The sequence below is a fragment of the Lynx canadensis genome, chromosome D1 (genome assembly GCF_007474595.2).
Source record: "Lynx canadensis isolate LIC74 chromosome D1, mLynCan4.pri.v2, whole genome shotgun sequence".
Classification (NCBI taxonomy): domain Eukaryota; kingdom Metazoa; phylum Chordata; class Mammalia; order Carnivora; family Felidae; genus Lynx; species Lynx canadensis.
In genome coordinates this window covers 55,448,611-55,470,284 of record NC_044312.2, presented here as the reverse complement: position 1 = coordinate 55,470,284, position 21,674 = coordinate 55,448,611, and the positions used below count along the sequence as shown (strand labels likewise).

The following is a 21,674-nucleotide window of genomic DNA, read 5'->3' as shown; positions in this document are numbered from 1 at the left end:
AAAGTACAAGAAATTTGTTGTAAATGTATTCAGTTATTGAGCGTGCATTATATGCTGAACACTTTCACGTCTTTTAGCTTATTGTTTCCCACCACTGTTATTCCTATTACCCAGATAAGGAAAAAATGAGTCTTTTGGTTAAGTGAGTCCTTGCTCGAGGTATGTAGCAAGTCAGTGGCAGAGTCTGAAATTGAACTCCTGTCTTTAACTCCAGTGTTCTTTCTGTTGTAGAAAAAACTGTATTATAGGCATTATCAGTAGACCCTCTTCAGCCCTTATGAGTAAACTGTGTGCATCTTTGCCCTTCCTTGATGCTGATGCAGAGGCCAAGAAGCCAGAGTAATCCAAAACAGCCTTGAAACATTTAGTTTACCGTGGTCAAACTAGCACTGGGGGAGACCCGCCAGTAGCTACTATCCCTTCTGTGGCATGCCACCTAATCTGACTGGTTTTACATGGCTGGAGTCCAATCTAAGTAACAGGACTAGGAGGCAGAGAGGTTTGGGATTTGCAGAATTACTGGAATAGGTTTTCTTCCCCCTCAGTAACACACTTCATTCACACGTGTTTCTTTTAATATTTTGTAGGTTTACCTTAAGGTAAAGGAGCCTGTGTTCCATCAGGTAAATTAAAAAACTATTAACACTTAATTGTTTAACAGTACTTGCCTGCATTTCGTTTCCTTTTCTGGTAAATTATATGCAGATATAATTTCTGAAAATAAAGTGGTAGATGTCCTATGAAAGTATTTAAAACAAACTCAAGTGCCTATAGGATACCAATGCCTAGACCCAGCTGGCTGTAGTCAGTAATGCAGGTGCAGTGTTCCTTATAAGCAGAAAAAAACCAGAGAGGATTTATACACATACACATACACATACAAAGTCCTTTTTATGACACTATTTTCTAGAAAAGATAGACTGAAAATTCCTTGAATATTTTCCCCTAATGCCTATTTTAATGAGTTTTTTGAGGTGTGGGAGGTTAATTTACATTGAGAAAAGCAAACACAGGAAACTTTGCTATAGGAAATAATGATTTAAGTGCATCCCGTAGTGGAACCAGAGTAAAATCAGGTAGTAGACCCTAAATAAAGAGAACTCTTGTTAATTGAGTGCTACCATGTGCCTGGCACTATGCCCATTACTGCACAGACTCTAATCTTTCCAGCAGTTCTACGAATTAGGGATTATTACTCACATTTTAAGAGAAGTGAGCTCAGAGATATTAAGAATTTGCCCAACAGTTACACAGTTACTAAGGGACAGAGCCAGGATTGTGACCTAGATTTGTTTGACTCTTGTCACCATTCTTTTAAAAAGCCAGCAAACAAACAATACATAAATAAGGACACATTATCAGAAGCCTTGTAATTTTAGAATATTTTGTGCTTATATAAAAAGTAAGTGTTCCTGTAACTTTTTAAACTTGAACTAGATAATAATCATCCAACTGAAATCTGTTTTTTGAAACAAATTCCAAAACCACATTATTTTTCTACAGACAAGCTGAAAGTAGGTGTTATAAGACAGGACATCTTCCCTTTCCTGTTTGTTTGAGCTTAAAGTAGGTCATTATGGAATTACCTCTTTATTTAGAAAGATTTATTGGCACAGCGTAAAGAATGAAGTTTATTTATAAGAAGACTTCGGCTTTTGTAAATTTCTTATTGGTCTTTATAAGAAAGAAAAAACATAGCCACAAAAAAATAAAATTCAGAAATTTCAGGTTAATTTTTGTAAGTTTATGACCATCCATTTTCCATTTTGTGTTTTAGATCTATTTTATACTATGGTTATGTAATAAAAGTATCAAACTATTTGTCTAACTTCCCATGCTGCAACTTTCATGTGTTCTTTTCCCAGTAATAAATTTTTTTTCTCTGTGGATAGTGGTATGTATGGATGTATGCTGATAGGGAGGCAGGATGAAAGCTTATAGTTCTGTGTTTTATCTCAGGCCTTCTCAGGAGAGAAGTAAAGAAGTAGAGGAATGCTAGGGTGAAATGGAGAAGTAGTCTGAAGGCAGAAGACATTCATTCAACAGATGTCCACTGTGTACCTTCTCAGTGCCAAATACTGAGCTGGAAGTTGGAAATAGAGAGGCAATAGAACAAAAATTTGAAGATAAAGTCAGGCGGACCTGGATTTAAATCTGGTCTCTCCAATTACTAGCTGTATACACTGGACAAGTTACTTAACTTCTTTGAGCTTTGGTTTCCTCATTATTCCACAAATACTTTTTAAGTGCCTTCAATATGCCAGGTATGGTACTAGGTATAAGAGATACACTATTGAATAAAATAATAAGGTCCCTGCTCTTAGGAGCTCATTATACTGTGTCTCTAAAATTGGTATAATAATTTCCTAAGGTTGTCTGAGGATTAAATGAGCTAATACAAGGGTGCTCAGTTGGTAGAACATGCGACTCTTGATCTCTGGGTTGTAACTGAGCGCTATGAGGGGTGTAGAGATTACTTAAAAATAAAATCTTTTTAAAAATAAATCAATAAAAAAATGAGATAATGTATATCTCCTACCATGGGAAGTACTCAGTAAATGTTAATTAATATTAATAAACCAAAGCAAATGAGACAGGGTCGCTGGTCTCAAGGAACTCGCTGGTCAGGAAGATAGACTTGTAAAAAAATATTTATAGGGGCCTGGGTGGCTCAGTTGGTTAAGCGTCAGGTCATGATCTCACGGTTTATGGGTTTGAGACTCGTGTTGGGCTCTAGGCTGACAGCTCAGAACCTGGAACCTGCTTTAGATTCAGTACCCCCTCTCTCTCTCTGCCCCTCCCCTGCTTGCACTCTGTCTTTCTCTGTCTCTCAAAACTAAACATATGCTAAAAAAATTTTTTTAAACATTTATAGTATATACATCTCATAATGTGTAAAAGCAGTGCTAACCAGGGTGCAATCTGTCTGCTTGGGTGACTCAGAATAGGGCTATAAAATACATCTGTTACATATAGCTGAATTATTTCTTCCTCTTATATTAAAAAGCAAGATAGGGAAGATGGCCCACTATATTTCCTGCTATTTGTAAAGCTTTATTTGAACAGGCCTTTGTCCCAAAGTCTAACCTAGAATATCCTATGCTGACCTGTTAAGTAATTAGAATTGATTTTCTTCTATTTACGTAAGCTCTGCACTCAACGTGGGACTTGAACTCACAACCCTGAGATCAAGAGTCACATGCTCTACCAAATCACCCAGCCAGGCACCCCAGAATTGATATTTTTTATTTATACTTAATGGCTTAAAAAAATCTATCCCTGATTAGTTTCTTGGAAACTTTCTTAAGAAAAGAGAACTGCTTTTTCTGAGAAACTGTCAAAATTTGTAGAGTATCACTCATTCTTTCATATCACTGTTAATATGTACAGAGACTTAGAAAAATGTTTTTGAAATCTGTAATTGGAAAAATTGTTTTGGAATTTGTGGCAAAGTTTACAGTAAGTCTCAGGATCTTAAAAATAAATGGAAAAAGAGGGAAGAGAATAATATTATCTAATCTAAAGGAGCTCTGGCTTGAGTGGAATCTCAATTTCTTACCACTTTGATGGCTTGAAGTTTGGAATCTTGTATTTTTTTTTTAATGTTTATTTATTTTTGAGAGAGAGAGAGAGAGAGAGAGAGAGAGAGACAAAGTGCAAGCAGGGGAGGGTCAGAGACAGAGAGAGGAAGACACAGAATCTGAAGCAGGATCCAGGCTCCAGATGTCAGCACAGAGCCCGACGTGGGGTTCAAACCCACGAACCATGAAATCATGACCTTAGCCTAAGTCAGACACTTAACCGACTGAGTCAGGAATCTGACTCACCCAGGAATCTCAGATTTCTTAACACTTTTGTTATCCATGGACAAATTTCTTGTTGTGCCTATTCTTCAGTGTCTCATGTATAAAATGTTTAAGACAAGGAGAGGGATTATTTCACAAGGATAATATAAAAATAATATACAAGGAAAAGCATAAGGCAATATAATATGACACTAAAAATACATATGAAGAAGTAAGATGACACAGGAAAGTTTCTGTCTATGATAATCACAGAAAGCTTCTAAAAGGAGGTATTTGAGTAGGGACTAGAGAGATATGTGGGATATACAATTAGAAGGAAAGAGTTAATAAACACTGTAAAAGTATCTGTCAAAGCCAGGATGGTTATCTTGCTAACCAGATCAGCTTCCTTGAGGGAGAGAATACTGATAACAATTCTACTTACTGATTTAAATCCAAAGTGATCCAGACATCTCCAAAAGAGAGCCAAATGCTATTTATTTAATTTGATGGCCTTGCAAAGGGTAATAATAAAATCATATGCCTGCCACATTCAGTAGAAATATTAATATATCTTAAGAAAACATTAAAAAAGTATGCATGAAAGTAGATTAAAAGAACTTTTAAGTTAGTAAACGTTCTTTAAGCTAATTGATAAATCAGTAATTGAATATCTCAGATGAGATCTCCTCTGTTATCTCAAAGAGTACTATTGCTTAAAATCTTCCTGCCAAAGTAGATGTCTCCTAGAGATTATTTCTAGATTTGACATGTCAGTATTTTACTACCCTCCCTTCTGATTTGACCCTCAAGGTTTTTAAGAAACAACACACTATATAAACAGTTTGAAAAACAGGGACTTAAGCAGATAACTCAAGCAAATAACTATTATTTACATTTTATTCTGTTATGTTTGTGCCATTTTATTACAAATTAGGAATGTAAGGAAATTCCAATGTAAGCACACTTGGAAAAGAAGCAAAAGAAGCTGACATTTTTGAACATCTGCTTTGTGCTGAGTATTATATATTCTTTCATACATAGACTTAACTACTATTATCTTAGTAAATGTCAACAAACCTGTATAGAAATTACCATCTTCATTTTATAGGTGAGGTAACCAAGAGTCAGAAAGGTTAAATGATTTGTCCAGTGTTTCTCACCTAGTTACTAGCAGAGCTGGAAATTGAACCCAGGTCTTTTTTTATTCCAAAGCCCATATTCCTTCCGTTGTATGATGATGACCCTGTAGCAGATTACTTTGGAATTCAATTTATTATCATAAAGATTCATTTTTTAAAAGAATGAAAATAATTTTAGGTGAAAATTACAAGGAGCAAACAAGTATGTATTCTATTTGTTTTTTTTTTTTACTCAAAAATAACTAATATTAGAATATGCATAGAAAAAAGTTGTGAAGGTCCTGTGTCTATCTCTAGCTGCAAGAGAGACTGAGATATCAAGCTTATATAGCTGGACATATTGTCGACTGGATAAAATGTCTTCTGTAAAGACCAAAAAAAAAAAAAAAAAAAAAAAAAAAGAATGGATACTGAGTAGGTACTAGCAAGGTCTGCCACAGATCCTAGGAGAAAGTCAGAATGTATGGGATAGACGTGCTTGTGGAAAGAAGAAAATTAATCTGGAAAAGCCCTCTTGCAGTGCAAGAGTATAGTCTCTTCCTTATTCATTATTTGATGTCTTTAACATACTCTGAACAATCCATTCCCCTTGACTTCTGTATGGTGATGATTCATAAATCTGTTTCTTCAGCTCAGATACTTTCTTCTAAGATTTAGACCCAGATATCTAACTTCTGTTAGAGATCTCTACATGAATATATCACTGATACATCAGACTCTGAACCTATCTAGAAATGAAATCACCATTTTTCTCTCCAGTATTTCTCCTCTTCTTGTAGTCCCTAACCCAAGGAGCAGTTTCACCATGGACCCTAACTGCTAAAGTCATAAACCAGGCCATCATTGACTTTCCCAACTCTTCCTAACTTCCATATCAAATTGATTATCAGTCTAAGCCCTAAACATCTCTTTAATCTGTCCATTTCTCTCCCATTCCCATTGATAGTACCTTGGTTCAGGTCCCATTACTCACCTAGGTTACTGTAGTACCTTGTCATTGGTTTGTTTTCTATCAGTCTTGTCTCCCTCTAATTCATTCTCCACCCAGCAAGAGGGATATCTTTCTAATACACAAGTGATCATGTTGCACTATTGCTGAAACTTCCATTGACTTCCCTTTACTTTTAAGATAAAGTTCAACTCTTTAACATGACCTGAAAAGCCAGTTTAAACCTCTGCTTACCTTTCTGACTTCATTTTTCCCACTCTTCATTCCAACAGCATATTCTAGACATCCTTACTTTCGTCCCCAAAATATAAGCTATGCCAGTTACTTTCCTCCAGCTTCTCTTAATAATATTTTGGTTGTTATTGGGGCACCTGGGTGGCTCAGTCGGTTGAGCGTCTGACTTCAGCTCAGGTCATAATCTCACGGCCCGGGAGTTCGAACCCCGTGTTGGGCTCCGTGCTAACAGCTCAGAGCCTGGAGCCTGCTTCAGATTCTGTGTCTCCCTCTCTCTTTCCCCCCTCCCCCACTCATGGTCTGTCTCTGTCTCAAAAATAAATAAACTATTAAATAATATTTTGGTTATTATTAATGATGTTTCTACTAATGCTTCAATTATAAAATGAAAAATCATATCCTCCATAAAAGTCTTTTTGATCTGCCTAAGTCTAGATTAGGTGGCTTTTATAAGTGCTTACAAAATACTCTGTATAGCTCTTGTCACGGAGTTAAATACTATATTTTTAATTGCCTGATTACTTATCTCTTTTCACACTAGATTGTGTGAGAGCATTTGCTGTGAGGGCAGGGATTGATGCCTTTGTGGTTCACCATTAGAGCACCATGGCTGCAGTTACAGATTCAAGCTGGCAGACAGCCTCTAATCGGCTTTAATTTAATGCTGTGTTTATTTAGCTCTATAGAGGGATACAAGGTGGAAAATATAGCAAATATAACATTTTCATCTCATCAAGAGATCCAGAGCTACTTATATACAGATTCTTTTTGCCCTTTCATCCACCTAAGTTATGCAGAGCTGCCAGGGATGAGAGCTAAGTGTAGTGGAGGGCATTGTAACACATGGAAGCTACAGCCCCTTTTGTTTACCATCCTTTCTTTCTTTCTTTCTTTCTTTTTTTCTTTCTTTCTTTCTTTCTTTCTTTTTCTTTTTAGAGCTCAAGCAGGGTAGAGGGGAGGAGGGAGGGAGGGAGGGAGAGAGAGAGAGAGAGAAAGAAAGAGAATCTTAAGCAGGCTCCACGCTCAGTGCAGAGCCCCACACAGGGCTCAATCCCACCACCCGGAGATCATGACCTGAGCCAAAATCAAGAGTTGGACCTGGCACCCTTCCTACCATTCTTTATGATGAGCACCTTTCATACTGTTCTCATGCAGACCCCAAGCCTCCAACCTAGGTGCAATCCTTCACAACTGAAGCAAACATAACATTTTCATTTATCTTAACTGTTGTATTCAAGGATGGGAGACTGAGGTCATTCTCAACCAGGCCTATATCAGTCAATGCTTGATATTAACCCTTTACTCCACACCACTATATCCCCATGGTCTAGTACAATGCTCAATAAATATTTGTTGCTTTCTACTATTGTAGAGAGACCATAAGTAATAGGCAGAAGTCATAGCAAGGCCTTATAAAAGAGTCCACCTGAAATATCAAGATGTGGAAGGGTTAAAAGTGAAAGTATGGAAAAGTATGTACCATACAAACACTAAGCATAATGTGTTATATATATGTGGTATAGTTTTGTTATAAGACAAAACAGACTTAAGGAAAAGCACTTCTATTATTAAGAAGAGATTACTAATAAGTATTAAAAATATTCATCAGAAAATTATGATAATTTAAAATTTGTATCTCTAATACATATAATTCTCAAGTATATAATGCAAAAATTGACAGAACTAAAAGAAAAATAGACAAATCTATAATCTTAGGTGATTTTAATGCATACCTTTCAGTAAGTGATAGAGGATATAAAAGATTTAAAAACGTGATTAAGAAACTTGACCCATAACCCAAATGTAAACTACTGCATCCAACAGTTGGAAAAACACATTTTTCAAGTCTTTAGAGAACATTTACAAAAATTGACCATATACTTGCCCACATAGCATCTTAAATTTCAAAGGATTAGAATCAGAATATATGGAGAACAAACGGAGGGTTACTACAGGGGTTGTGGGGGGGGGGTGGGCTAAATAGGTAAGGAGCATTAAAGAATCTACTCCTGAAATCACTGTTGCACTATATGCTAACTAACTTGGATGTAAATTTAAAAAAAACTTTTTGACTATAATGCAACCATGTCAAATATAAGTAATATAGTTTTTTGTTTTTTTTTTTAATTTTTTTTTCAATGCTTTTTATTTAGTTTTGGGACAGAGAGAGACAGAGCATGAACAGGGGAGGGGCAGAGAGAGAGGGAGACACAGAATCGGAAACAGGCTCCAGGCTCTGAGCCATCAGCCCAGAGCCCGACGCAGGGCTCGAACTCACGGACCGCGAGATCGTGACCTGGCTGAAGTCGGACGCTTAACCGACTGCACCACCCAGGCGCCCCAAGTAATACAGTTTTAAATAACACATGGATCAGAGAAAATCATAGACACTGGAAAATATTTTGAACTGAATCATAATGAAAGAAAATACATATTAAAGCTTGTAGGACTTGGCAAAATTAATACTTGTAGAGAAATATCTAGCCTTAAACGTATACACCAAAAAAAGAAAAGGAAAAAAAAGCCAACAAGGGGAGTTTGGGCATATATTTCAAGAAACTGGGAAGATAAAAAGCAAAAATGAATACAACAGAAAACAAATATACCATAGATAAAATCAGCAAAGCCGTAAGTTGCTTCTTCAAAAATAAATAAATGAACATATCCTTGGTGAATTTGACTAATGAGGGAAAAGACAAGCACAAATAATATCAGAAATGAAAGGGGGATATCACATAAAAATCCACAGACATTAAAAAGTTAAGAATATTATGAGGAGCTTTATGCCAATAAATTTCAAATTGTATTTTTTTTTTAGGTAGACAGATTCCTAGAAGAAGTGTAACCTGCAGAAACTTAATAAAGAATAGAAAATCTGGGGGCACCTGTGTAGTTCAGTCAGTTAAGCATCCAGCTCTTGATTGCAGCAGGTCATAATCTCATGGTTCATGGATTCAAGGCACATGTTGGCCTCTGCACTGACAATGTGGAGCCTGCTTGGGATTCTCTCCCTCCCTCTGTCTCTCTGCCCCTCCCATGCTCACTCACTCTCTCTCTCAAAATAAGTAAGCTTTAAAAAAAAAGAATCTTTCCAACCTTTAAAGAAAAAAGAATAGAAAATCTGAATTGTCCTATAACCATTAAAAGTAATTGAATCAGTAGTCAGAAATCTACCCACAAATATAACTTCACTAGACTGTTCTACCACACAAGAAGAAATAATTCCAATGTTAAACAGATTCTCGTAGAGAACAGGAGAGCTACTGTCCGACTCATGTATGAGGCTAGCAAAACTTTAATACCAAGAACAGTATAAAGAGTTAAAATTAATTAGGTAGAGGTCCTAAGCAAAATATTTGCAAACCAAATCCAAAAAAAAAAAGATAAAACATCCTAAGTTGTATGTATCCCAGGAAGATAAAGTTGGGTAGACTATTAACCAGTATCAGAAAATCATATCAAAGATTAAATGAGAAAATTATATAATATTTCAAGAGATGCAGAAAAGTATTTGATAAAATATTAATTTATTTTAAAAACCCTTAGAGCAAATCAGAAATATAAAAGATCTTTTTAATCTGATAAAGAGTATTTAAAAAAAATTTAAGCCTATCACCAATATTACACTTAGTGATGAACTATTGAAATTTTTCCCTTTGAGATCAAGTGTGAGATGGCAATGCTTGTTATCAGTAGTTCTATACATATTGTACTGTAGGGTTTGGTAGGATGAAAAAAATATTCACAAGTGATACACAAATGTATACATAGAAAATCTAAAGAATCTACAGATAAATTATTAGAATTTGAAGAGATTTGAAAAAGCAAAGTCACATGATACAAAACAGTATACAAAAAATGGTTGTTTATATATATATAAAACAGCCTTTCACATATGAGTGAAATCATATGGTATTTGTCTTTCTCTGACTTATTTCATCTGGCATAATACTCTCTAACACCATCCGTGTCATTGCAAATGGCAAGATTTCATTCTTTTTTGTGGCTGAGTAATATTCCATTTTATGTATATGTGTGTGTGTGTGTATACACATACATACCACGTTTACTTTATCACTATATTTTACAAATTTAACTACAGTATGTCTTGGTGTTGGCCTGCTTTTGTTGATTTTGGTGGGAGTTCTCTGTGCCTCCTGGATTTGGATGTCTGTTTCCTTCCCCAGATAGGGAAGTTTTTTGCTTTTTGCAAACAAACCTTCTTCCCCCTTTTCTCTCTCTCCTTCTGAGACTCCTATAGTAGGAATGTTACCATGTTTGGAGTTACTGAGTTTTCTAGGTCTACTCTCATGATCATTCTGCTTTCTCTTTTTTGTTCAGCTTCAATATTTAACATAATTCTATCCTGTCTCACTTGTTCATTCCTCTGCTTCTTCCATCCTTGTGGTCATTACATCCAGTTGGTTTTGAATCTTAGATACTGCATTTTTCATTTCTGCCTGATTGTTTTTAAGCTCTTTTATCTCTGCAGTAAGGGTCTCGCTAATGTCTTCCATACTTTTCTCAAGCCCAGTGAGTATTCTATGATTATTGCTTTAAATTCTGCAGAATGTTAATTTTGTCTGTTTCGATTAGAGCTCTGGCTGTGACCTTTTCTTGTTCTTTCTTTTGGAATGAATTCCTCCATCTTGGCATGTTCTCTAGGTCTCTGTCTTCTGTATGGTATAAATCCTGTTATGTTTCCTGCATCTTTGAGTAATGGCTTTATGAAGAAGAGATCATGTAATGTGCAGGGCCTGGCACTTCAGGAAGTGTCTCTGGTGTGTGTTGCGTCCACTCTGCTACTGTGTTTTGGCTGCTTTATCCCTCAGGTCAGTTGTCTGTAGAGGCTTTCCTTGCCTGCAATGGACAGTGTTTGGTCCTTGACCAGAGTGTGGTGAGTTTTAACTAGGTGTCTTCTGTTCTGCTTGTTAAATGAGACCTGATGCTATTTCCACCAGAACAGAAGCTTTGCAGAATGCTGTAGTCAGTAGATGTGTGTGTGGGAGTTTGTGCTGGTCTTCCAGGAAGCGGCTTGCTGCACTGTTCCTTAAGCACACCTGCCAAGAAGAGCATTACCAGTGGATCACAGAGGGGTGGGACCTGGTATAAGCATTAGGCAGCTAGTGTTGGTGCTGTGCTGTTTACTAAAGTTGGTTTATGCTAAGGACCGGGGGAAAGAAATGGTATGAGCCACCTCCTTAGTCCCCAGGGAGGGAAGGCCACCCTTGCTGCTTTCAGAGAAACCCTCCCAGAAGAATGAATAATTAACCTTTGTCTGTCCTATGTGTTTTTAGATCGCCATTTTCACACTGTCTGTCTCCAGGTTGCTTGCCTGCCTGGAACAGCACAGTGTCCGTTGTGCTCCGTCATAGCCAAGCCTGCTGCCTTTCAAAACTCCAAACTTTAGGAATCTGGTGTGGCAGGGACTCATGCTGGTCTTCTGAGTGAGGGTCGCATTACACTGGGACCAATGCAGGTTTGACCTGGAAGGGCAGCTGCGCCAGAGCCAGGAGCAAAGCAACTAACCTCCCCATGTGCCCCAGGTGATCCTCAGATCACGCTTTCTGCCCAGGAGCACTTGCCTGCCTTCACTACAGGAGCAAGACAGTACCCTCGGGTCCCTATCCTAGACAAGCCCACAGATCTCCAAAACTCTAGTCTTTGAGCCCTGCTTATTAAAAAAAACTCACAAAAATCAGCCCCTCTAGCCTCATAATCAAGTAGCTTTGGGAAAGTATTCTTGTGTGCATTCCTGTGCTCTCCTCTCTATCTCATCTTTCTCTGCAACCAGGGCTCCCTCCCCTCTGCAGCACCCATGATCCATTTCTCCCCCAAACTACATCTCTGCATGCCCTACCTTCCTGTGGCCTTTCCTCTCTCTCGAGTTGTACAGTTTATCTGTCCACAGGTCTATTTCTTGGGTATTGAGAATGTTTGATAGTTATCTAGCTATGCTGGAGGGACGAGGCAAGACTAGGGTCCTCCTACTACACTGCCATTCTAGCTGCCACTCTGTATACCACATCTTTATCCATTCATCAGTCAGTGGGTACTTGGGCTGTTTCCATAATTTTGCTGTGGGAGATAATGCTGTTATTAACATTAGGGTCCATGTATCCCTTTGAATTAGTATTTTTGTATTCTTTGGGTAAATACCTAGTGGTGCAATTGCTGGATCATAGAATAGTTCTATTTTTAGCTTTTTGAGGAACCTCCATGCTGTTTTCCAAAGGGGCTGCACCAGTTGCATTCCCACCAACAGTGCACGAAAGTTCCCTTTTCTCCACACTTGTTGTTTCTTTCTCACCACCACCTGTTGTTTCTTGTTGAGTTTAGCCATTCTGACAGGTGTGAGGTGATATCTCATTATAGTTTTGATTTGTATTTCCCTGATGACAAATGATGTTGAGCATCTTTTTATGTGTCTGTTGGCCATCTATATGCTTCTTTGGAGAAATGTCTATTCATACCCTCTGCCCATTTTTAAATTTGATTATTGGGTTTCGGGGTGTGGAGTTTTAAAAGTATTTTTATATATGTTGGATACTAACCCTTTATCAGATAATCCTACAATTTGTGTGGAACCGCAAAAGACCCTGAATAGCTAAAAGCAACCTTGAAGAAGAAAAGCAAAGCTAGAGGCATTACAATTCTGGACTTCAAGTTACCTTACAAAGCTGTAGCAATCAAAACAATATGCTACTGGCACAAAAAAGACACATAGATCGGTGGAACAGAATAGAAAACTAAGAAATAAACCCACAACTATATGGTCAATTAATCTTTGATAAAGCAGGAAAGAATATCCAGTGGGAAAAAGACAGTCTCTTCAACAAATGGTGTTAGGGAAACTGGACAGCCACATGCAGAAGAAGGAAACTGGACCATTTTCTCACACCCTACACAAAAATAAACTCAAAATGGATTAAAGACCTAAATGTGAGACTTGAAACCATAAAAATCCTAGAGGAGAGCACAGGCAGTAACCTTTTTGATATCCGTGGTAGCACCTTCTTTCTAGATACGTTTTTGGAGGCAAGAGAAGCAAATGCAAAAATAGACTATTGGGATTTCATCAAAATAAAAAGCTTCTGCACAGCAAAGGAAACTGTCAGCAACACTGAAAGGCAACCTTTGGAATGGGAGAAGATACCTGCTAAAATTCTGTTCTTTAAATGTAACAAATGATAGTAAATGTTTTATTTTATTGAGGGCTATTTTTGTAGGCAAAATATACTTCCTTTGCCAAAGAATAGTGATTTCACTGACTTCATTTTTCTTTTCTTACTCAGGTTATGTATGGAATGTTGGTCTTCACATTAGTACTTCGATCTATTTATATTGTTACATGGTAAGTAATTTGGACCATCAACACCATGATTAGATTACATTCAGGCAATAAATCTATAGGCTAAATTGAAATAAGACATAAAATGCAACACCAGCAGGGATATTAATAGAAAACTATAAACCAACATTTATTGTGGCATAAGGTAAGGAATACTAGTTCTTTACGCAAGTTGTTAACAGGCATTATGTAAAAACAAATGTTCCAAAATTAATTTGAGGAAAGCTGTGTATGATGGCTTCCTTTTGAATATTTATAACGTACCTTAGTATATTGCCTTGAGAAGTCCTACAGTAAAAACAAAAACTGTTTCTGTGCTTCTCAGACTAGTTGACTCAGAACCCTTTTTACAAAACACTATTCAAGGAATGCTGTTAATGTACAAAGAATCAGTATTCCAGAAAGATGGTTTAGGAAATAGCATAATCTTTATAGAGTTTATGAAGATTAAATAATATTCATGTGAGTACCTCCCATGGGGCATGGCCATACAGCAGCAGGTGCTCAATAAATAATATGATTTATGGGTTTATTCTAGTTTTTTCTTTCTTAATTAAGCTTTTTGTTTTGAGGTAATTGTAGAATTAACATGCATTATAAGAAATAATAGAGACCTCCTATACCCTTTACCAATTTTCTCCAATGATAATGTCTTGCAAAACTGTATAGTACAGTATTACAACCAGGATTTGACATTGACAAAGTCAAGATACAGAACAGTTCCATCATCACAAGGATCCCTGTGTTGCCCTTGTTTAGTCATACCCACTTCTGTCTCACCCCACCCTCCCATCACTTGTCCTTAACCCCTGGCAACCCCTAATCTGTCCTTCATTTCCAGATTTTTTTTTTAATTTCAAGAATATTACACAAATGGAACCATACAGTATGTGTAACCTTTGGGATCAGTCTTTTGCACTCAGCATAATTCACTGGAGATCAGTATAAATTGTTGAGTGTATCAGTAGTTCATTCCTGTAGTATTCCACGCTATGGATGTACCACGGTTTAACCATTGACCTGTTAAATGACATCTGGATTGTTTCTAGTTTTTGACTATAAGGAATAAAGCTGCTGCAAACATTTGTATATAGGTTTTTATATGAATATAAATTTTCACTTCTCTGGAATAAATGCCCAGAGGGGAATTGCTAGGTTGTGTCATGGTTATATGTTTAGTTTTTCTCAAAATTGCCATTCTGTTTTCCAGGGTGGGTCTATCATTTTATATTCCCACCAGTAGTGTATGAGTAACCCAGTTTCTCTGCATTCTTGCCAACATTTCGTGTTGTCACTTTTTAATTTTAGCTATTCTTATAGGTAATCTCTCATTGTAGTTTGAATTCCCATTTTCTAATATCTACAGATGAGCATATTTTCATGTGTTTATTTGCCATCTGTATATCCTCTTTGTTGAAATGTTTGTTCGTCTTTGCCCATTTTTTTGTTGGTCTTCTCTTTTTTTTCAGTTGAGTTTTAAGAGTTCTTTATATATTTTAGATAGTAATCCTTCATCAAATACTTAGCTCACAAATATTTTCTCCCTATCTATTTCCTTGTCTTTCCATACTCTTTATAGATAGAGTCTTTCACAGAGCAAAAAAAGTTTTTAATTTTGATAAAGTCCAATTTATCAATTTTTATTTTATGGATCATACTTTTGATGTCAAATATAGGAACTCATTCCCTAACCCTAGACTTATTCTGGTTTTTTTCCTAAAATTTTTGTATAGTTTTATATTTTACATTTGAGTTCATAATTTATTTTTAGTTAATTTTTATGTAAGATATGAGGCTTAGGCTGAGGTCCATTTTTTTACCTATGGATGTCTAACTGCCCCCAGGAACACTGATTGAAAAGGCTATCTGAAATTTCTCCACTGAACTGCTTTTACTCTTTTCTCAAAGATGATTTGTATGTATTTGTATGGATCTATTTCTGTGTTTTTATTCTGTTACATTGATCTGTGTGTCTTCCACCAGTGTGACACTCTCGATTAGTGTAACTATAAAACAACTCTTCCAGTCATGTAGACTGATTCCTCTCACTGCTTTTTAAAATTGTTTTAGCTGTTTAGGTTCCTTTGTCTTTCCATAAAAACTTTACCATAATATTGTCTATATTTAAAATTTTGTTGGGATTTTGATAGGAATTGCGTTAAACCTGTACATCAATTTACAAAGAATTCACATCTTTTAATTATGTTGAGTCTTCCAATCTATAAACATAGCACGCCTCTCCATTTATTTGGATCGTCTTTGATTTTTTTTTTTTTTTTTTTTGGCCAGCATTTTGGAGTTTCCATTTTTTGAGCAATTGTAAATGGTATTTTATTTTTAAATTTTTGTATTTACCTGTTAATTGCTGTTATATAGAAATAAAATATTCTTTTTTTTTTTCAACGTTTATTTATTTTTGGGACAGAGAGAGACAGAGCATGAACGGGGGAGGGGCAGAGAGAGAGGGAGACACAGAATCCGAAACAGGCTCCAGGCTCTGAGCCATCAGCCCAGAGCCCGACGCGGGGCTCGAACTCATGGACCGCGAGATCGTGACCTGGCTGAAGTCGGACGCTTAACCGACTGTGCCACTCAGGCACCCCGAAATAAAATATTCTTTATGTTTATCTTGTATTCTGCCACCTTGCTGAACTTAATAGTTCTAGAAGACTTTTGTAGATTCCTTGAGATTACCAATTGATTTGATCATATGATTTTTTTCCTGTAGTCTGTTAGTGTGGTGTTAATACATTGATTACTTTTCAAATATTGAACAAGCTTTGTAATCTGAATGAACCACACTTAGTCATGGTGTAAAATTGTTTTCATATGTTGTCAAATGATACTTGTTAATATTTTCTTAAGGATTCTTACATTTATAATTATGAAGGATATTAGTTTATAGTTTTTTTTTTCACAGTTATGGAAGCCAGAAGTCAGAAATCGAGGTGTCAGTATGACCATGATTCCTCTGAAACCTGTAGGGGAATCCATCTCTAATTCTTCTTAGCTTCAGGTGGTTTGTTGGCAATCTTTAGCATTCCTACACATTTATTCACATAATTTCAGTCTTTGCATTTGTCATGACATGAGGTTCTCCTTGTATTTCTGTGTCTTTACGTGGCCATTTTCATACAAGAACATCATTCATAGTGGATTAGGAGCCCACTCTACTCCAGTATATCTCATCTTAACTAATTATATCTGCAATGACCCTATTTCCAAATAAGGTCACATTCTGAGGTACTGGGGCTTAGGACTTCAACATATCTTTTTTGAGGGGGAAAAATTAAAAAGCAATTTTTTAAATGTTTCTTTATTTTTGAGAGAGAGAGAGAGGGAGAGAGAGAGAGAGAGAGAGAGAGAGAGGGAGGGGCAGAGAGAGAGGAAAACACAGAATCCGAAGCAGGCTCCAAGCTGTCAGAACAGAACCCAACGTGGGGTTCGAACGCAGAAACATTGAGATCATGACCTGAGCCAAAGTTGGATGCTTAACCAGCTGAGCCACCCAGGCACCCCAAGGGGGACAAATTTAACCCACAACTGTACTTTTCCCTGCTCAACTTAAAATATGCATTTTGCATGCACTTATAACCACATCAGACAGTATTACAATTTTTGCCCCACCATAAAACATAATAGGAGGAGAAACAAAAAGGAGAAGAAAAATGTATTTACTCATATTTTTACTCTTTACATTTCTCTTTCTTCTTTTCTAACATGCTAAGATTCCCTCTGTCATCATTTCCTTTCTTTTTTTTATTTAAATTTTTTTCATGTTTATTTATTATTTTGAGAGATAGAGCACAAGCTGAGGTGGGGCAGAGAGAGAGAAGGAGAGAGAATCCCAAGGAGGGTCTATGCTGTCAGCACAGAGCCCAGCATGGGGCTCTGTCTCATGAACTGTGAGATCATGAGCTGAGCCAAAATCAAGAGCCAGACATTTAACCAGCCCATCCACCCAGCCACACCTCATCATTTCCTTTCTGTTTAGAAAACTTCTTTAAGGTCCCAAAGTCTCTAACCTTCATCTGAGAATGTGTCTTGATTTCTGTTTCATTCCTAAAGGATATTTTTGCTGGATATAGAATTCTAGGTTGACAGTTCTCTTTCAGAACTTGAAAAATGTTGTGTCACTTCATTCTGGCCCTCAGGTTTCCTGAGGAGAAATCCTGTCATTCAAATTCATTTTCTCCTATAGTATAGGTAAGGTATTCTTCTCTGTCACTCTTTTCAAGATTTTTTCTTGTCTTTAGTTTTTAGAAGTTTGTCTATAGTATGTTTTGATATGAATTTTTTTGGGTTTAACATGTTTGAGGATAGCTCAGCTTCGAGTCTGTGGCTTCATAATGCTGTTTTTGTTGTTGGGGGAAGTAGTCTTTTGTCTAAATTTGAAAGTTTTCAGCCATTATTTCATTAAGTACTTTTTCAGCCCTGCCTTCTTTCTTCTCCCCTTCCAGGACACCAATAACATGAATGTCAAATCTGCTGTTTTAGTCCCAACTTCTTATGGCCTGATGAGAAAGGAAGTCTAGACTCCCCATTCAGTCTTTGCAGCATGGATGGGGTTGAGGCTACAGTTTTTTTGTGGTGTTTGAGTATAGAATATTAGTTTTTGTGTAAGTTTCTGTCTTGCTAGGGTGTCTCTTTCCTAGTCATTTGGCTAGACAGAGCAGGTTTTTGTTGGAGCTGTTTTGTCTGTATCTAGTGGCATTTCTGGGTTGCTAGCATCTTTAGTTCCCACTTTGGGATATATGAGGCAAAAAGAAAACACATGGAATTTATTGTAATGTAACTCAGGTCCCAGTCTCTAACCAGTTGGCCTTCTTTCCACCTTTCAGAGTCTTCTTGTGCTTGTTTTATATAATGTTCAGGATTTTTAATTATACTTACTGGGAAGAACAGGGAAAAGTGTACCTGTTTCATCTTCCAGAAGCAGAAATCCCTAATTTATTCTGTTTAATCTAGGCACCTTAGGGAACTGTAAAGAAGCATAAAATACAGTCCTTGCCTTAAATCAAGTCTAATAGATAGGATACCAATACTTTTAGAAACACAAATGACAGACCTGTAAAAAGTGTGTAACAGTGGAAGTCCTAGGAGATAAAATTTTTCTTCTATCTGCCTTGCCACAGCTTCTTTCTTATATTCTATTTGGTAATTATTCCATTTAATACTGTTCATTGTTTACATATGTGTCTTGCCTATCTAGATTATAAGTTTCTTCAGCTCTTAGTGAAACTCAGGATAGTGCTTATCAGTAAAGATTTTTTTAAACCAGGTTGAGGGGCACCGGGGTGGTTCAGTTGGTTAAGCATCCAACTTTGGCTCAGGTCATGACATCACAGTTCGTGGGTTCAAGCCCCGCATCAGACTCTGTGCTGACAGCTGGGAGCCTGAAGCCTGCTTCATATTCTGTGTCTCCCTCTCTCTTTGCCCCTCCCCTGCTCATGCTCTGTCTCTCTCAACATTAAAATAAACATTAAAAAAAATTTTAACTAGGTTGAAACTCTAGAACTTGTCTTGTTTTGTTTTACTATGTCTGAAAAGATATATCTGAAAATTCTGTAACAAAACATCTAGAAATTCTGGATATAGCACACAAACATCCTTTTAAATGCATAACTGAGCTCAAAAAAATAAAGAAAGAAAGAAAATTCCAAAGCATCAAATCCAAAGAAGGACCTGAAAACTAAATTGACAAATGAGTTCTAAGATCATGAGCAGTGACAAGGCACCTTGTCCTTCAGCCTCAGTTTTACATAGGAAAAATGACTACCCTGAGAATTTGTAGTCACTCTTCTTCCTTCACACAGGTTTGGGATTTAAATCCCAAGGTTTCTTTATTGTCGGGAAACCTCAAGGTGTAAAATTACCTTAAATTGGTCCAACATTCCTAGAGCCCCAGTATGTATGAGAGAAGCAAAAGTAAATCATCTTTTAAAAAAATGTACTTTCATATATAGGCCCTTGAAGATTTCTGTAGATTGGATGGAGATCAAACTAGTGTGCACAATCAATTCCAAAACCAGAAGAGGAAATAAGCTAGCATAAGCAAAAGTCAGGAGAAACCGAAATCAGTATAAATAAGCCTCCCAAATCAGATGCTGAAATATAAAGTAACTATTTAGAAAATATTTAATGAAATGAAGGAGAAAATGAAAATGTGACCAAGGAATAGGAGATTATCAAAAGTGAAATTCCAGATTTGAAAAAGAATCAAAGAATTTCTTTTTTCTTAATGTTTGTTTGTTGTTTTTGAGAAAGAGAGCATGTGTGTGTATGCATAGGGGAGGGGCACAGAGAGAGGGAGCAAGAGAATACCAAGTAGGCTCCATGCTCTGTGCAGAGGCCAATGTGGGGCTCCATCCCATGACCCTGGGATCATGACCTAAGCTGAAATCAAGAGTTGGATGCTCAACCAACTAAGCCATCCAGGAACCCCTAGAATCAAAGAACTTCTAACATTGAAAAAAATACTGAAATAAACTCAACAGGTAAGTAAAAGTAGATTAGACACAGATGAAGAGAGAATTAATTAAATTGGAAGACAAGTCTAAAGAAATAAAGCATTACAAAGAAATAATACTTCTTTTTGTAGTTCCAAGGGAAAAAATGGCAAAAATGGAAACAGAAGAGATATTCAAAGGGATAGTAGGTGCATATTTTCTTGAAATGATAGAAGACATGATTCCTTAGCTTCAAGGACAATAATTCCCTAGCAGGACAAATTAAATCTTTCTCAGGTTTCTCAGGTATGGCAGATGTGGTAGATTAGCTCATTCACTATCATTCCAGCCTTCGTCAAGAATTCATTCCTGGGGCGCCTGGGTGGCGCAGTCGGTTAAGCGTCCGACTTCAGCCAGGTCACGATCTCGCGGTCCGTGAGTTCGAGCCCCGCGTCAGGCTCTGGGCTGATGGCTCGGAGCCTGGAGCCTGTTTCCGATTCTGTGTCTCCCTCTCTCTCTGCCCCTCGCCCGTTCATGCTCTGTCTCTCTCTGTCCCAAAAATAAATAAAAAACGTTGAAAAAAAAAATTAAAAAAAAAAAAAAGAATTCATTCCTATAATATAAATGAAAAGCTGTAAGTTATATTTCCCATATTTGTTTTGCAGGTAAGTTTCCAGATACATTCAGGTTCTGCCAATCACATGTATTCACATGAGATTGAAATCAAAACCAAGTTAACTTGTGCGGGAGAGAAGTGGTAGTATGTAAGGCATCCATTTACTGTTGTGGATCAAGGGTATGCATCATGGCCCTAGAAACAGGTATGATGACAGCTTCCTGATCTATGAATTATAGCTAAGGTTACAGTATGATGCTGGGTGCAAAGTCCTCCCAGTTCTCTAGCTTCCTAAATGTGAAAAAGAAAAAAAGTTCCTTTGGCAAGATAATTCTGTGGTAGTGTTCAAAGTTTAGAGTCTAAACCTTACTCATTCAGCATTTCGGTTGGAATTGAATATTAAATTCTTTTTTGCTTTAAATAGAGATAGTATCTGCAGTTGAATCCTGATTGTTGCCTATAGAAAAACCATACTAAAATTGCTGAAATCCAAAGACAAAGATCTTAAAATATCCAGAGATAAAAGGCATATTGCTAACAAAGGAATAGTCAGCAGACTTACCAACAGCCAAAATAATGGAAGCCAAACACAGACTATTATCTTCAAAGTGCTAAGAGAAATTAACTATCAGCTTCGAATTATATATGCAGATATCTTTCAAAAACAGAGGTAACGTAAAGACATTTTGAAACAAACAAAAATGGAGAAAGTTTACCAATATATCTCACTGAAAGATGTTCCCCTGTAAGAATCTCTTTAGCTGGTGGAGAAAAAGTGATAAACCTGTGGGATTATCTGAACAAAATATTGTGACTCTTTAATATCTAATTTGAGAGATTTTTAAATGAAACTAAAGTGGTGGACCAAATAACATGAGATATGAGGATAATCTTAGTTACATAGTTGCTAAGGTCTTTTTTACTTGGGAAGAAGGTACATACAGTGATTAATTTTAGATTTTACATGTGCATTTTTGGTAACCATTAGAAACAGTGATTTTAATCTAAAAATATTTAATCTAAATTTAATCTAAAAAATTTAGTCACTAAAAATAGTGATTTTATAGTGACTTTTGAAAACATGAGGGAGTAAATGGAATGATATAAACTGAATCCAAAAAAAATCAGGAAAAGAAGGGTAAAAATGG

At 36.7% G+C, this 21,674-nt stretch overlaps 1 protein-coding gene across 3 annotated transcripts in view; it reads left to right on the top strand.

Annotated features, from left to right (window-relative positions):
• Positions 1-21,674, top strand: part of ACER3 (alkaline ceramidase 3) — a 168,287-nt gene that overhangs the window by 125,015 nt on the left and 21,598 nt on the right. For all 3 annotated transcript variants that reach the window (XR_003972242.1, XM_030331630.1, XM_030331631.1), the window contains exons 6-7: positions 588-623; positions 13,406-13,464. Coding sequence is in view for 2 of the 3 variants with exons in the window: in XM_030331630.1 (XP_030187490.1) it covers positions 588-623; positions 13,406-13,464 (95 nt within the window). In the remaining variant the exon portion in view is untranslated. The remainder of the gene's footprint in view (positions 1-587; positions 624-13,405; positions 13,465-21,674) is intronic.